The 17,486-nt window shown below is 37.1% G+C and overlaps 1 protein-coding gene across 1 annotated transcript in view; it reads right to left on the bottom strand.

Moving 5' to 3' along the window:
• Positions 1–367: 367 nt before the first annotated feature.
• The window catches only part of CHSY3 (chondroitin sulfate synthase 3), a 161,526-nt gene continuing 144,407 nt past the window's right edge, over positions 368–17,486 (bottom strand). The window contains exon 3 of the mRNA XM_062018910.1: positions 368–2,098. Within this exon, the coding sequence (XP_061874894.1) occupies positions 533–2,098 (1,566 nt within the window). The 3' untranslated portion in view covers positions 368–532. The remainder of the gene's footprint in view (positions 2,099–17,486) is intronic.

A 17,486-nucleotide genomic window follows, 5' to 3' on the forward strand; every position in this document is an offset into this window, starting at 1 on the left:
CTTTTTCTTTTTTAAAAATAAAGGTACAATCATAGTTATTCATTTACTTTAAAAATCCTAAAGATGAAGAAAAGTAGTGTTTATACACATAAGTCCTCATATAAATTATAAAACTCAAGTTTATCTTATAGAGTTCCATCCCCAGAAGAAGCATAAAGCACTTTTGTGGTACCTTCACCAGTAAATGTTTGTATCACATCAAATCTGAGAAATGCAACATAGATGAAACTGCATCCCAAAACCAAAAGAGAACATTCTTCTGACACAGTCTCTTGTGATGGATGTGCTCCATGGGACCATACAATTGCTGTGACTTGACTGAATTTCAAATAAAGGAAATATGAAGGAATTCACCTCACCAGTTCAGTAGGTATAAGAAACATCAGTGAACAGCAGACTCATTACACTTGAGGTCAAGAGCTTTTGGAAGACGAGGAGGGGGGAGTTTAAAACTATGACAGCGAAATCAAATAATAATAACAACAACAATAATGAGGTAAACTCCCATAAAAAGGTCAAATAGGCTTAGATGTCAGGAGAGAGTTCGATTGTACCTAACACCTAAATGTTTCTGTAGCCAGAGTTCAGCGAGTTGCACAGTAGAGGCAAACGTACTTGCTTTGGACCCTAAGCACATTTTGTATTGCTTTGGATCTAAATTGGGGTCACACTGAACTGGATGAAAAATGTGGACAACTCCTACTTCTTGGCTTCTGAAAGCCTTCAGGCCAGATGATATCACTTTAGTAAAGAGATCTACATCCTCAAGTCCCCAGCCTTGAATTGAGGTATCAAATCCACCAGCAGTAAGTAGATCACTTTTGTAAATACAGGTAATTCCAAATCCATACTCCCTCCAAAACCCAGTTCTTTTTGTGAAAACGAAACTACTGTCAGCTGGAGGGTTGTCTCCATATATTACTTTTGGGTCATATTGGCTAAAAATGATAGGGTAATAAACTTGTTGTCCCTGAATAGTGTTATCTCTGCATCGCTGGAGGAAATCTGGTGTGAATACCAGATCAACATCGCAGAACAGCAGCAAAGTGCCATTGTCAAACTGAGATGAGGCCATTTCAAGACCTAAACCTCTAGAAAACTTTCCTGCCATTGGAATCAAGGTCATATCTGCCTTAGGATACTTAATGCTGTATTCCTTCATTAGCTCTATGTGTTTTCTGGAGTCTTGGCCTGACTCAGAAGTGAAGAGAATTATTGCCAGCTTTACATTCTGCCTGGGAATTAGGCAAGTCTTCTCAAAGTTATCCATAAATCTTGAGAAAATGTCAAATCTTCCTGTGAGAGGGACAAGAATATGTATTTTCTTGTCACTGTGTCCCCCAATGTCTTTGGTGTCTTGGAATGACGAGGAAAAAATCTTTAAAGAATTTGAAAGAAAAGAGAAAGACTGAGTGGCAGAGTTGGTACCTTCCAGCAAGCTTCTTACATCCAGATCCTCAGCTTCTTTGAAGAAAGGCTTGCTAAACAATTGCTGAAGGTAAGCGTGGCGTCTCACTGGAACCGTGACTTTCCTTCCTTTGTGCCTTTTGTACAAAAGCAGCAAATCCAGTATGTACTGCACTCCATGCAGAGGGTCCACCCTGCGGTAGCCATACTGTATTTCCTTGAAATCAATGAGCCTTCCTCTAGATCTAGAGTTCTCATTTATCATTTCCATGACTTGCATCACAGTGTCATCCAGTGCAGCCCTCAGGACACTGCTTAGACTTTGCCGAGGTGGCTGGTTCTCCATCATCGAGTAAAGAAATTTCCCTGTCAGGAACTCCCATTCAATGACTTCATTTCTGTCACGTGGCTGAAAATGATTGAAAGATGGCAGCACTCCCAGCTGTTGATCTTCCTTATTTACTTCACTGTTACTGAGCTTGCTCATCAGAGCCCTTTCTCTGTGGAGCTGGATGGTCCGATAGCGCAGTTCAGAGATTTTACAGCTGAGGATGTAATTGTGCAGCCTATATTGATAGGCTGGTCTTTTGTTTGGATGAAGCGTTATGGCTGTGTGAATCTTGGTGTTGTGAAGATCTTGAATGTAACCCTTGCGGTTGTGTTCATAGTTTTCATGGAACAACTGCTGCATCTAGAATGACACAGAGAGAGAAAGACAGGTAAAAAAGATAAAGAAAAATAAAATTAATAAAGATATTAATCAGAAGTGTTTCTACCCAAAAAGAACCCAGAATGATACCGTTGATCGTTACCAATTCTTAAATATTGTGGCACAGAAGTTTTAATGTATTCAGTAGGAATTACTGACACTGTTTTGGACTCAGTTTCAGCACTGTCCAATGAGCAAATATTGCCCTCTAACTAAACCACAGGGTTGATACATTGAGCTTATCTTTACTTCATGTAACTGCAAAACTAAACAAAACAGGTCTTAGCTGAAGGTCTGTAGGCAATACTTTTGAGTTCCTAGATGCACGTTGACCACTGTTACAGATGAAACACTAAGACTTCATCTGCATCTAAATCCTTATTAGCACAGATCCTTACCAAAAGATAGCAATACTGAGGATGCTTCTTAAGAGCGCCTTGTATTTATGTCTATAGAACACAAAGCTGTTTGTATTTCCTACATACATAAACAGATAGTGCTGCTTAACATTCAAAAGCTGAATGGACTTTGTTTCAGCATTTTTTTCCATGCAGACATTCAATGACTGAAATAGAACCATTGGAATATTTGTGCTGGCGAGGATATGTATAATACAGTACGCCAATTAAGCTATAGATCATGCTAGCATAACTCACCCTGAGTAATTTCCAACATATCTCTGTAGCAAGAAAAGACATTCTACTGTGAAATTAGAAATTGTAATATCTTCTAAACAGCAAGAAAATACATTTTATGGCTGAAACACCAGGTTAGAATTTAAAGTATCTGTCTTTTATACCTTTCTGTGCCAGCAGCTAAACCATGAGCAAATCTTAAAACTTCTTCTGACTCAATTTCCTTCCTAAAGCAAAATGTAACTGGCTATTAATTTAATGTAATGAATATTTATTCTTAAATGGGAAGCAATAGCGAGGAGTAAAATAGTAACATCAAAAATACATTTAAGACCCACTGCTCTTTGCTCAGCTAACACCTACTAACTCCAGAGAAACAGATTTCCCACATGTAGCAGATAAAAAAGAAGAGGCTGATCTTTTTCATCTGCAAACAGATTGGTCTGTAATTAATATATAAGGAAAATGTGCTAATTAGGTAGAAAATGTTGTTTGAAGAGGTGCAAGCTTGAGCTATAATCAGATTTTATGATGGGTATTTAAGTTGGTCTTGCATACACTGAGGAAATCAAGAGAAGTGAGGTCTGAGAAACAGCGTGTCAGACTCAAAACACTTAGCTCATTCTAATGCAATTCTTTCCAGAATCCAGGTTTTGCTACCAGAAGTAATATTAAGCACAGAGCAATAAATATAAAATAACTCCTAGCAAAACTAAGAGCCATGACAATTATTTAAAATCCATTAGCATGTACGAGAAATATATCTTGTAATATTTAGGAATCAGAATTTTAATACAAAATTTCTGGAATCTCCCTTTTGCACCATTCAGATCCCAAACCACTGCTTTAGCAAACCTAACTACTACTTTTAGTAAGGCCAGCATTTTTGAGACTAGCACCATGTAAAATGGAGGAAAGCAACAGCCTGATGCTGAGAGCTACCTTAAGCTATGTTAAGTTTGCCTTTAATAAAATAGATAGGTTTGCTACGTTAAAGCAGGAGTGAGCATGAAAACATATACATTGTTACAAACTGATTCAAATACTCCTTTTTCACAGAATTCCTACCTAAAGCTGCCAGAGCACATTTATTCTGTCTTGGGAGGTGGGTATTTTGTTTGTCACCTAAGATGAGATGAACCTGGGACATGAGGGTGTCGGTGATTTCCTTGCTATCAGAGAGAACAGGAACCAGAAATGTTGGTACTGAGTCAGTGTTTAGGCAGCTGTGTTGGCAAAATTGAAAAATGGCTTCCCTGAGGACAAGAAATGAATGCTGGCAGAACAATTAGAATAGAGATTAGGGATTGAATTAGAGGAAAGTGGCTAGGAAAGGGCTAGGTCAGGCTATTTGCTCTTTGGAAGAATCCTTTACTCTCTTCCCTCTACAGTTTACATGTTAAATAAAGATAAAAGATCAACTGATCAGGTGAGATTTCCTTCTCTCCAGTTGTAAATCACACTTCCTTTCCTTTAAAGCTGTCTACTGTGTGCTTTGCAAGGTCATTGTGCTTTTGTATTCTCCACTTTTTCCAGAAAACGTTTAATCCATGATTTTCATGTTGAGAATTTCACATTAAAATCCCATCACAGGACAATATAGAAAAATAAAACTGAAAACAGAAGAAAAAAGGAGAGGTTGTTTGATTGCTGAATGGTATCAGCATCCTTCCCCACAAACCCTGACACTCTGCTCTTTCCTCAGCCCTCTAAGGTAAAGAATCACTTGAGTTTTTCTTTATGCACAAAGAAGAACAGTATATGAATGTAACTGGAAGAACCATTAACTACTTTCACACATATAATTTATGGTATGGGAATTTTCACAGTAAGTTTTATTTAAAGTTGTATAATGTATTTTGTCCAAAAGATTTTAAACAGATGACAAAATACCATTGCAAAACTATTTGTTGTCTTTCTGCTGTGCAAATTCTTCTGTAATCCTGAATTATTATACAATCAGCTTCACAGCAGATTAATTAGCAGCACTCACTTAAGAGAAATGCTCTATTAGTATAAATATCACACTTTTATTACATTCCAGTTTCAAATGCCTTGGTTTATTAAATATGCTCCACTGAAATCATAGCAAGGATATACTCCACTATACTAAGATTTTGCTTTTGATAATCAATAACACATTAACAGCAACAAGGAAAAGAAAAATTTAAATCAACTTAGTATTATAATAGCATTCCACACACACAAAACTTTACTGAAGCATTTTAAATTATGTCACTCAACACTTTTAAAAGATAATAGAGAAATATAATAATAGATTATAGAGAAAACAGTTAAGAACAATAGGACTGACACTGAAATCATAAACTATTCCTGATGACAGCAGGTTTTAATCTTGGTGTCACACAGAAATTTGCTTTCAATATTGAAGGACAAAAAAAGTCTTTTTACAACTTGATTATTAACATCTAGATGAAAGCAATTCAATGTGATCCTAACTTTGCTTCAAAATTTCTAAGCAAAGTGGTCAAGCCTGGGAGGCAAAGAGAAAGATTATTAAGTTTCCTGGAGAATGGACATGTGTGAGAGTCTGAATTGGTCAATGGATAATCTGGAAAAGCAGGTAATTTGGGAGGTAGTGAGATTTACTGAATATAAATGAGAATTATTCAGTGTAGTAAAAGTAAGCCTGCCTGCGAAAGTTCTCCCACTTTTGAATGGGTAGGTAATAAAATGTCAGATTAAAATCTGTGTAGCTAAGCGCAAGCAGTTAGCACTCTGGAAAGAGAACCCAGTTACATCGTAAGTAATCCTGTGCAAATGTCACATCGATGTTCAGCATGATGAATGGAAAAGCAAACAGCATGAGGACAAGCAGGGTGTTTGGACTAGATGATCTCTAAAGGTTTCTTCCAACCCCTACCATTCTATGATTCTATGAAGTTTAGAGTGAATAAGAAACTTCATTATATGGTTATCACAGTGCACTTGAATCTTGAAGGCTGTCTGTAGGTATCTTGTCAATACTATGATGTCACATCTGAAATCGATAACTTACAAGTAAAAAGGTACTAACCAAGACCACTAGATAATCATACACGTGGATCATTGGATGAATAGTTGACTAGGGTGAGAGGTAGTAATCCAAAGAGGGCCAGCCCCAAGATCTATAATGTCAGTAACACCATGAGAGAAATTGATAGAAATAGTCACTGTCTCTTCTCACATGAAGAACTATGATACATACAGTGATGCTCTAAAGATTCAAAACCAGAAAAAAAAATCTCTAGCTCAGTCATAGAACTTAAAGGCACAGCAAGTTGCTGATGCTAAAATTTTGCATTGCTTCAGAGAGTGAGCCAAGAGCTTAGTGGGAGACTTAAATCATTGCTATGTTAGACACAAAGGTACAGTTTCTCCACAACATTGCTGTACTGCATATGCCCGGGGCCCCAGCTGATGCTATATCACAGTATGTCTTTATTGTCTTACACCTCTGTCTTGGCTTCTTGTACTTGTTACTGCAAAGAGAGGATATTTTGTAAAATGAACATACAATCTGACATGATACAACCACTTTCTGGTCACTGAAATGGGTGAATGAAAGATATTGTCCTCAATATAACACATGGAGGCACAACATTTTATTTTTTCATATGGCATGACTTTGTGACTTTCCTGAAGAGTCTACTGTCTTCTGAGCAATCCTTACACCACAGCTAATGCAAGAACTGGCAAGGACTTGTGCCTGCCTCTTTTCACGCCAGCTGAAACTAGAAGTTGGCAAGAAATGTGTATCATCTAATCATGCTCTGAGGAACTCCGAACTGCAAGCAGGAATAAAAAGAGAACAAATTAGAAAAAAGGCAATGCTTTATTATCGTGGCAGAGAAATACAATAGCAAACACGTAAGCACAATGCAATTTGCATTGCAAGCTCTGAAATCATTCTAATCTCTGTGATTTATTGATGTAATGAAAAGGGAAAGTTCTTATTACACACACACAAAAGCCCAAACCAACCTACTTTATTATTGCAAGACTATCACATATTAAAAGACTGAATGCAAATGGCACTTTTTAAATTAACACAATTTTTCTTCAAGCATTGTTTAAGAACAATTTCTCTAATTTAAAAGAGAAAACATAGACCTCAATCCACCATCCCCTCCAGCTCTTCCTAAATCTGTGGTGGTACTAAACTGTGGGCCATTTTTTCTAAACCAGTCTTGTAATAAATTGAGAAATAAGATGAACAGGAACTATTCCTGGTCTTTAGCATTTAGCTTTCCTAAATATAAAGTTATATTCAATATTTCCAGTGACTTCAAGAGGCATTTCATCCATACATATATAATAAAGACATGTATAAACTGCTGTGTTCAAGATGACACTGTTCGGCTGAAGAGCAGCAAGCTGAATACCCTAATTTAAGGATGAGTTTAAAAAAAAATTAATTCATTCAAATAACTATGGGCACTTTGGGATAATTTCGATTACATGTACTATAATAGAATGCAACACTAACTATGAGTGGTCATAAGTTTCTGGACAAGAAACAGATTTTGGCAAGTCATTTTACATGGTACTAGGAGGAAACCTGCCAGCCTGGAGAAGATTAAGAAGATTAAGACTGGAATTATGAAATGCATATGAACTGGTTAACACCAATAACCAGTTATGTTTAAATGGAAAAATAACAGTTTGGAGGGAAATCATTGAGGAGCTTCTGAATAACAATATCATACCTAGTGACAGTGGCACGAAATCTGGGACACTGTTCATGATACAAAATTGAGGACATCACGAAGAGGCAAGAGAAGACACCCCACAAGCCAGAGTACGTGGAGAAGCAACACTGTAGAAATCCAGATGTTCTAATAATATAACATAATGCTAAACCCACAGTTTTAAGAGGTGTAATACTGTCTTAGGAAACCTGACTTTTTAAACTGCAAACAACTGCCAAGTAAGTAGAACATAAGAATATTAGAAGACACTAACATGACATGGAAAGATTATGAAAAGATTGGTGGGAATCCTCCACAAAAAAAGGAAAATAAGATTCTGTGTTACATCACACAGACTATTTCTGAAAGACACAGCAGAAAATTTCACACAATTCTGAGCTTTTGTCTTTATTAAATGTGTGGGACTGAATCTATGCAAAAATGATTTGTCAGGACCTGAAACTATCATAGGAGAAAAGGTTAATGGTATTTGGCTCGTTTAACCTTCCAAAATGAAGTAGAAGAATCTTATTGTCTCTACATATGTTAAGTAAGTGAGACAATGAAAACAAACTTGCCTTAGGTTTAACTGCGCAGGAAATTCTTTAGCTGACACAGAAGAAGGGTTTACGTCAGACTTTCCATACAAATAATGCATACAAATTAATTGGGTTATAAAGAATTAGATTGTTTGTGCATAGGAGAATCAATGACTTGATATATCCATTCCTTTTTTCCCTATCAATACAGTGTTTTTAGTAAGAATTGATTATATATTACTAATTGACAGCTAACAACTGTCATAAAAAGAGACATTACATCAAAAATACCTAATATTCTCTTTCTGTTCACAGCCCTCAGCAAAAAGTAGTCTCTTATGTTTTCACTTACTGTAACATATAACAAAACAGTTTTAATACCTGTCAAAATTGTGACTGGTAATGTTATAGTTTTATAACACAATCATTTATTCGTGGTTTGTAAAGCATCTGAGTCACAATGTTGTGAAGCATTATGCCACAAATAGAACAAGGAATCTTGTTTCGCTATTCAAATTATTGTGAAGGATTTAAACCTCCTGCTGTCTTTGTATTATGCCCATCACTTCAGCATCTGATGCACAGGAAAAAACTAGTGTAATTCTAATCTGTAAGTGATAGTAAAATGCATATATAGAAGAGTTATGTCTTGCTGTATATTGAAAGCCATATTCACTAATTCTCCTTGAGAAATTAGTTTGATCCAACACAGCCACAGAAGAAAGAGCTGAATAGCAATTCTGTTTCACACATAATTAATAGATATATTAAATAACCTAAGCACCAGAATCAGCAGTCTTTGTGCTGACATGAGCCCTGGGATGAACAAAACTCGATGTATTGATTCCAGCTCTGATATATGCAGGGGTTAGTAAGCAGAAAAACTACAAGTGTATACCATAAATTCAACTAATAGTTTCTTCAGCATTAGAGGTCTAACTTCTTAATTTCAGATTATCTAGGTATGATATATGGTGATTTTTTTAGAGTCTTTAAAATTAGAACTGTGCATTAATTATTTATAACTCTGTTGGTCCTCATCTTAATGACATTAATAAAGGTTAACCCTTTTGGATGACTTTTTCCCACCTCCTTTCTCACATTAGTCAAGGAAATGAGCTCTGCACAATGTAAGCCAAGTGATATCAAGAAAAGTAAAAATAAAAGACTCATAGAGCTCTGTTGCTCTGTTAATATTAACAAACTTTTTGGATACCTCTTTATAGCTTTAAACTAAAAAAAATCTCATTCTAAATCTCAAAGTTTTCTGGCAATTTTGGACAGACAAGTAGGATATATGGTATCTAGCAACAGGACAAGGGGTAATGGGATGAAGCTGGAACACAAAAAGTTCCATTTAAATATAAGAAAAACTATTTCACTGTGAGGATGAGGGAGCCCTGGCACAGGCTGCCCAGGTAGGGTGTGGAGTCTCCTTCCTTGGAGGTCTTCAAGGCCCGCCTGTATGTGTCCCTGTGCGACCTGATCTACGTGAACCTGCTTCTGCAGGGGAGTTGGACTGGATGATCTCTAAAGGTCCCTTCCAACCCCTACCATTCTATGATTCTACAGTCAAGTTAAACGCCACTGAAACACAAGTACAGTTGCGTATGTATGAGAAAACAGTAAAATGTTTTGAATTATCCTCTGCATTATCTAAGTGGAACAGTTGTGGAAAAGGTTACATTTCAAAAGTCCATAAGTTTTAGGGATCTAGGCTGTCACCCTTTCAGCTTGCTCAGATTTGGTCTTCCTTCTTTGACAGAAACCATCCTTCAGAGTAGAAGCACCACAGATAAGGGGTAAGAGGTAAGGGATTAACAAATGGCTAACAGTGAAACACTGGCAATGCACAATAGCCTTCCCACTCACTGCCAAGCTTTTTTCCACTGGCACACAAAATAGAAAAGTCTGTCTTGAGGGTTGTTACAATGCTGATGATTTCCTATTCTGGGTAAGAAAAGTAAAGTGATCATGGAGAGGTATAAATAATTTTCCTAGCACAGCTGAAGCTTTGTGTAATTCAGTGATCTTCAAACTTGTGGTTGCTCCTACACCCTCACATCAGTGAGAGCTCATGAGAGGAATGAATATCCACATTCTCCTGGAGTTACATAATGAGACACTAGCTGCATGTTTACATGAGTCTGGGGAGATGAACATGATCCTGCAGCACGAACTGAATATACTTGCAGTCTGACAGAAAAATCCATCTGCAGTTTTGCCATTCATTTTCCTCATTACTGAAGGTGATTTATCACTGCAACTTTGTCTGCTAGGACATTCAGGCAACAGTCCTAAAGTATGCATACACTTTATATCCTTTTGAAGACCTTAGCAGGACATGAGCACTTCCTTAGGCAACAGGTCTACACAAAGGTAGTGACTAGCTGACTGTTTTGGTGGGTTTTTTTTTTTTTTGAGCTTGCTGTTAGTTATTTTTTACTCCAAATCAATTTTTTTTGGTTGGAGTTTTCCAAAAAAACAAGACATCCTTTTAATAGCTCAGAAAACATAAAGCTGTACAATATCCTACAGTGGAATCCATATAAATAATTCAGAAAACATAGTCCTTTACATAGTGAAAATTCCATCTTCAGACTGTAAATGCTATGGTGAATGTTCCAGGATCAACAAGTAGAACAGTAAGATGCTCTCATGCTGCACCCTTAAATAACTTGCTGTGATTAAGGTGAAAAAACACAATTTTCATTCCAAACATTAAGAGATATTTCAATGATTTTTCTTGTAGATATACAGCATGAAACAGGTGCAGAGTTGATTAATATGTGGCTTTTCATGAATTTTAAGATACATTTGATAACTTTCATTCATCATTTACAAAAAAATTGAAAAAGTAAACTCTTTCATAAAAAGTGTTGCAAAATTTTATCATATAAGTGTCCCATAATCACCTACTGGAAAAGAAAAATACATTTTCAGTGTAAGTCACTAAAATTCCCCAAAGGTTCACAAACAACATCAGATATTTGTACTTACAAAACATACACTTTTCTAATATGCAGTTGAGAAAAATGCTTAATTGTTAACTTCAAGATGCAAAAGGAAAGTTACTTGTCAACACCTTACCCTTAACTATAGACCATTTCTCAAGCTATTTTACAACAATCACTGAATCATAAAATTAAACTCCAAATTTTTCTGTAAAGTATTAAGTAATACCTTCTATGTTTAAGTACTTCATAAAAAAAATCAACTGTATGAATGTATTACACATTTGTTTATATGAATGCCTGAACATCTACAACAAAAACAATGTACAAAAACACTTGGTCTCAAATGTCTTATTCACAATTAGCAATATTTCACAAATAATTAGTTTACATATTTCAGTTCCCAGTCCATTAGCCTTATTTGGATACATTTTGCACACAAAATAAAGGACAGACAAGCATTATAGAGAGACATATGTAACTGAAAAAAAGAGGACAGAAGCAAGAATGTGAGACAGAAGTAAGGTATGTTTTCAAACATGCTTCTAGGGGAAAAAATTTTAAGTGATCTAAAAAGCCGCCTGGAAGCCTTTTTGGACATCTTAGATGGCTGTCTAGATTTCCTGCTCAGCCCATGATCATAGAATCATAGAATGGTAGGGGTTGGAAGGGATCTTTAGAGATCATCTAGTCCAACCCCTCTGCAGAAGCAGGTTCACCTAGATCAGGTTGCATAGGAACATGTCCAGGCGGGTCTTGAAGACCTCCAAGGAAGGAGACTCCACAACACCTCTGGGCAGCCTGTTCACTGCTCCATCACTCTCACGGTGAAATAGTTTTTTCTTGATGTTTATATTTGTGTTTTCTGGTAATAAATGCAACATATTGACAAAACCTGAGGTATCAAAAGGGATAAAGGATGATGGCAATTGGCAAACTAAAAAGAGAAACAGATCAGGACTAGCATGTACTTAAGACTTACAAGGAAGAATAAATATTGTTAATATAAAAACAGGCATTCTTATAAAAAACAGCACTATTAGCAGAGCATCGGCTTTCTGTTTAAAGCTCTAAAGGCATGAAATTTATCTGATTTGCTTTGAAGCCTGCACATTCATTCAAACTGTCCTCGAAATCTGGCATCTTGCAAAAGCTGTTGGGTTGAGTAGGTGTTCAGCTATGGATGTGCTGTAGCACACGAGTCCTGAAAGACAGCATCCAGGGGAAGAAAAAAACAACAAAAACAACCCAGAAAAACCACCAAAAAAACCCCAGAAAAAAAATCCCAAATCCTTAAAAAATGTTTAAATCTAGCACAAAGTCCAATCCCTTCTGCACAGATTTCTCTGGATATAAGACCACAGATGTCATCCCACTTCATGTCATTTCAGTGTATCTAGACTTGACAAAAAAAAAAAGACAGATGTCATAAGCGTTGAAATGTGTTTAAGCACTCAGTCATGATTTTTTTTGTTTAAATACATTTATATGCAAGTGGTTTGGGAGACATGAGAACTATGACAAAGGGCTATCCACAGCAGGAAATACCGATGAATAATGACCTTGATTTTTCATATACGATTGAAAAATCACATCATCACAGGAAGCCACTGAGTTATGCTGCACTCATCAGGGTACCATATCTTTCTATCTGTGTGAGGTAAGAAGGAGGACATCTTCTTCTACTTGCCTTTCTTCTCATGACAGGGTTTCACTGCTGTATTCTGACCTTTTCTATGCTTTTAGGCTCATCTCTGGAGATGCAGGTATGTGTGAAGTGTTCCACTGAACATGACACTTTTTTCCAAGAAAAAAGACAAAGCCTTTTTCTGCAGAGGCAATCCTAGGTTCCTCGCTTTGCTCCCCCAACTAGTGGTGGGGCTTTGTATTCATGTTATGCATAGCTCTTGCCTGCCTGGTGCTAGGTCTAACCTTCACAGGCAGGGGGAGGTGGCAGAGTTTGGCAATAGAAGCAGAGACCCAAAGGTAACCAGAATTAAAACTGGCTTCCAGTTATATTTTTATATTGCTAGGAATATTAACTTCACAGATGAAACATACAGTCATGCACCTAAAGTAACACAGAAATAATTTACAAATAATAGGTAACAGATTTTTTTTTTTTAAACTAAGACACAGAAATGGAACATCAGCAAGTGTAAAACAAAGGAAAGGAAAAAGTCTGTGTGCAGTAAAGTACCTAAGGATGACAGGACTTCTTAGCATTACTGTAGCTCAAACTAAAGCTAAAAGGAATTAAACATATAGACAATAAGAACATCCAAAATTATTTTATAAGGAGGAACTCTTGCTGCTCCTGGGCAAAAGCAATTTGGTAGCTCAAAAATGGCCCATTGCAAGGTCTTAGTATGAACTCACTGCAAAACTCAAGTGAACTGAATGCAGCATTAGTAACTCCTCCCAGAGAAATGTATTTATTAAAAAATGAGAATTTGACCACCTTCACATACATCATACGATAGTAACGCAGGGAAAACATGATTTTCATACCTTCAGACAACAAAACAATAAACATGTACCTGTGAAAAGAAAAAAAATCCACATCTCAGAAACACTGAAATATACTGCAAATCTCATCTTCAACTCTCATGTTAATTATTAAAACAGAAGCATCAGCAGAACCTCCCTAGTATGGACCAAGGCTTTCTATTCTATCTCTGCCAATTAGATACTTCCTTCCTACAAAAAAGTTAAATATAAAATTTATAGCAACCTCTACAAAATTTGAGAATGACTGGAACCTGTTTCTGGTGGCCTGCAGACTTAGAAATAGTTTCACAGAAGTCACCACAGCAGAAGTAGAGGCTGAATTAGAGCACACAAAAAGTCAGAATTCTCCTAAAGAAACAACAGGCAAAACCAGTACAGTAACTGACTTTCTGTTACACTTCTCCATTCCCTTGACACAAAAGCTGCTCAGCAGTCTGCTTACCAATAGCCTGCATGATAGGCCAGATTTCATCTCTTTTTTATTTAATTTTCCTATACTCACACGACACTGAGTCATTACTCAGCTGAGGAAGTGAACAGCACAATCTCCTTGTCAACTTAGTTTTCACTTCTTGCTTTGTCAGTAAAATGAAAAAAATAGATGTTCAAATTAAGATTTTACTTCTTATGGTGTAATTAAAGAGATTAAATATAGCTTCCTTCCAGCTGATTTTATTAACATTAAAGTTTACGATAAATTATGAACCGCCCTTGAGCTAAACATCCAATTAAAATAACATAAGCATGGCAGGATGTCTGTTACAATGGTTTTCTTAGAAGAAATTCTAATTATATTGTCATTATACTTTTCCACAGGCATAGTTGTGTTTCCTGACTGGATGAGATGAAAAGATAGCATTAATTAATGTGAATATATTAGACTGAGAATTAGTTCTACACTAAAAATAAACAAAATCCAAGCCTACTGAGTTATATGCTTCACGGGGACTGAAGATGTATTGAATGGTGATTCTTCATCCTCTCAGTATTGTAAAATATCCTTAACAAGACACATCATTGTTGGAATTCTGAATTGAGAAGTGCTGCTGACTAACAAAAAGTCTTACAGCTACAGAATGGTAGTTTAAGATGCCTTTTATACTGCTTCATATATGTCTTTATGGCTGAAAATGTTATTAACGCACATTTGAAGATTTGTGTTATGAGTGGTATTAGTTTACTTAATGGTAATTTCTATTTCAAGCCATAGAATTAAAACTGATCTTTTTCCAGGTAGTAAAAGACTTGCCCATTTGTTCACTCTTCAGTAAACTCTAGCCATTTTCTTACAAATCACAAAAACATATCTAGCCTTATAATTAACTCATTAAGGTAGTAGTAATCTATAAGCACCATGTCTTTCATAACTTTATTATCACATCATTCTGCTTTTTCCCATATGTCTCATAACATAATCAAATATACAAAAAGAAGTTCTATAAATGCTTACCATAAAGATTTTGGAACAAAACAAAACCAAAAAATGACAGATGGGAATGCACAACAGAGTACAACAAATAGCCAGGATTAATATATTTGGAGAAATACTCAAGAGAAGCATATTCCTGGTGAAAAATATTTAGAAAAAAACCCAAAAAATACTTCCGATTTTACCAATATAATTGACCTAAATAACTCAGAAAAGAGTTGGCCTTTGTTTTTATTAAATTGTTGATTGGCTCGATTTGTGTTCAGAATGGAGGACGTAGGACAGAAGAGAGCAGGGAAAAGAGTAAAAAACAACCAAAGAGCAATATTTAATTTTCTACTGTCTCACTGTAAAATGTTATAATACCTTCAAAGAATGATACTAGAAGAACTATAGAGAGATGAGGCTATTTCTACGGGATATGTTACATTTGTTTTTAATAAAATGAATATCAAGAAAATACAATGTGCCAACAGCCTCACTGACGTGCAGCTCACAAATCTTATCCAAAATGAAGAAAGAAATAATGTATTGGAACTTAATAAGCTAAAATGCACTATTTATAATTAGACACATAAATGATTATAGTTCATACCATGATTCAGTGTTTGCTGAAGGACTTTAGCAATCAAGCAGAAGATTCAGTTATTTTCAGTTTGAAAATTAGTTTTGGTCTTTCCTCTTTAGTGTCAGTTAGGTTCCTTAACATTTAGAATATCTATCAACAATTTTTCCTTACAAGTATCATGAGCATGAGTTTCTTTCAAAAAGAAGTCTAAATATAGACATTTGTTAACATTTGGAATTTCAGTGACCTCTTATAATTCTCAGTCTGAATTATAGTTACACTGGTGACATAGAACAGCTCAACATCACAACAAGAAAAAAAAATCCCGTCTAACTCAAAGGACCTTTCTGTACTTACATAATTAGTAAGCATGTAGGTTGCATCAACGAATTTATATACAGAATAAATTCGTATACTGAATCAACCTGAAAAAACCTTTTTGTCCATTTTAGAAACTTATTCTTTCTCTTATTCAGCTTACAGAAACTGTAGAAATATGAACTGGTCTTCCTTCTCCTTCCAAGATGTGTGTCTACTAAGTAATTCCTTACTGACATATAAAATTATAATATTAAAAGCCTCCATATTCACAGGAGTTATAGCTGCCGGGAAGAACCTACACCAGAGAAGTTCATTAAGGACTGTGTCCCGTGGGAGGGACACTGTATTGGAGCAGTGGAAGAATGCCAGGAGTCATCCTCCTCTGAGAAGAGAGAAGCAGCAGAGCCCATCTGTGAGAAACTGACCACATCCCCCATTCCCTACCCGCTGAGCCATTGAGGTGGGAGGAGGTAGAGATACTGGGAGCAGTGAGCTGGGCCAGGGAAGAAAGGAAGGCTGAGGGAGGGAGATCTTATACAGTAATATTTTTCTCATCATCCTGCCCTGTTTTTGCTTTTTGTTCTGTTCTGTTTCTTGTAGGTAGAAGAATAAACTTCCCTACTTTCCTCTAGAAGTTGACTAACAGAGTCTGTTTTGCCCGTAACTGGCAGTGAGCCCTCCCTGCCCTTGTCTTAATCCACAACATCCTTGGTTATCTTTTTTTCTCCCATCTTTCTGGGCCCTCTGCCATTCTAAGGAGGATGGGGGGGGAGGGGGAGGAGAATGGGGGGCAGTGAGCAAGACGTTGTCATGGTGCTTCATTGCTGGCTGGGCAAAACCACAACAGGACCATCCCCAGATAATTACTTAATTTCTAGTACACAAGATGTATCTTCTGTTCAGTCACATCTATTGATACACACTATGTACAATGGGGCAATCCCTTCCTGAGGGCCACATCTGACATAAGCCAGAGTGCAAACGCCTTCTTGGTCACCTGGGCACACTGCTGGCTGGCTCACGTTCAGCTGTAGATGACAAGCCCAGGTCATTTTCCTTCAGGTTGCTTTCCAGCCACCCTGCCTCAAGCCTGTAGCGTTGCCTGGGGGTTGTTGTGGCCCAAGCGCAGGACCTGGCACCCAGCCCCGTTGAACCTCATACAACTGGCCTCGTCCCATCACCCCCGCCCGTCCAGGTCCCTCTGAAGGGCCCTCCTGCCCTCACGCGGATCACCGCTCCCGCTGAACTCGGCGTCACCTGCACATTGCGGGATCACTCGATCGCCACGGCGCAGGTCACAGACAGAGCCGTGCTCCTAGGCTCCCGAAGGAGGGAACCTGCTGCCTCAGGAGGCCCAAAGGCTGCACAGTTGCCTAATTAGCATGAAGTCAGCAGAACACTCTGGTAGCTGGGGGAAAGCTAAAAGCAAGCAAGGCTAGATCGGGACCACCAACTCAATTCAAGAACAAAAAAGACCTCCTCCTCCAACACCATCATCACCCTAGCACCCAAACCTGTGCAAATATGCAATAAAGTGACATCTCAATTCCATGTGTAAATTAGCTTGTTGCACACTGGGTATTGAACCCTGCTTTGTGGGACAGCACAGCTGATTTCATACAGCTGATTTAGATTAAAAGTATGACAGGGAAAAAACAACCACTTAAAATACAAAATGATCCAAACCCATTGCTTCTTATTAAACACTGTGTCTGGACTCCT

The sequence above is a fragment of the Colius striatus genome, chromosome Z (genome assembly GCF_028858725.1).
Source record: "Colius striatus isolate bColStr4 chromosome Z, bColStr4.1.hap1, whole genome shotgun sequence".
NCBI classification, from domain to species: domain Eukaryota; kingdom Metazoa; phylum Chordata; class Aves; order Coliiformes; family Coliidae; genus Colius; species Colius striatus.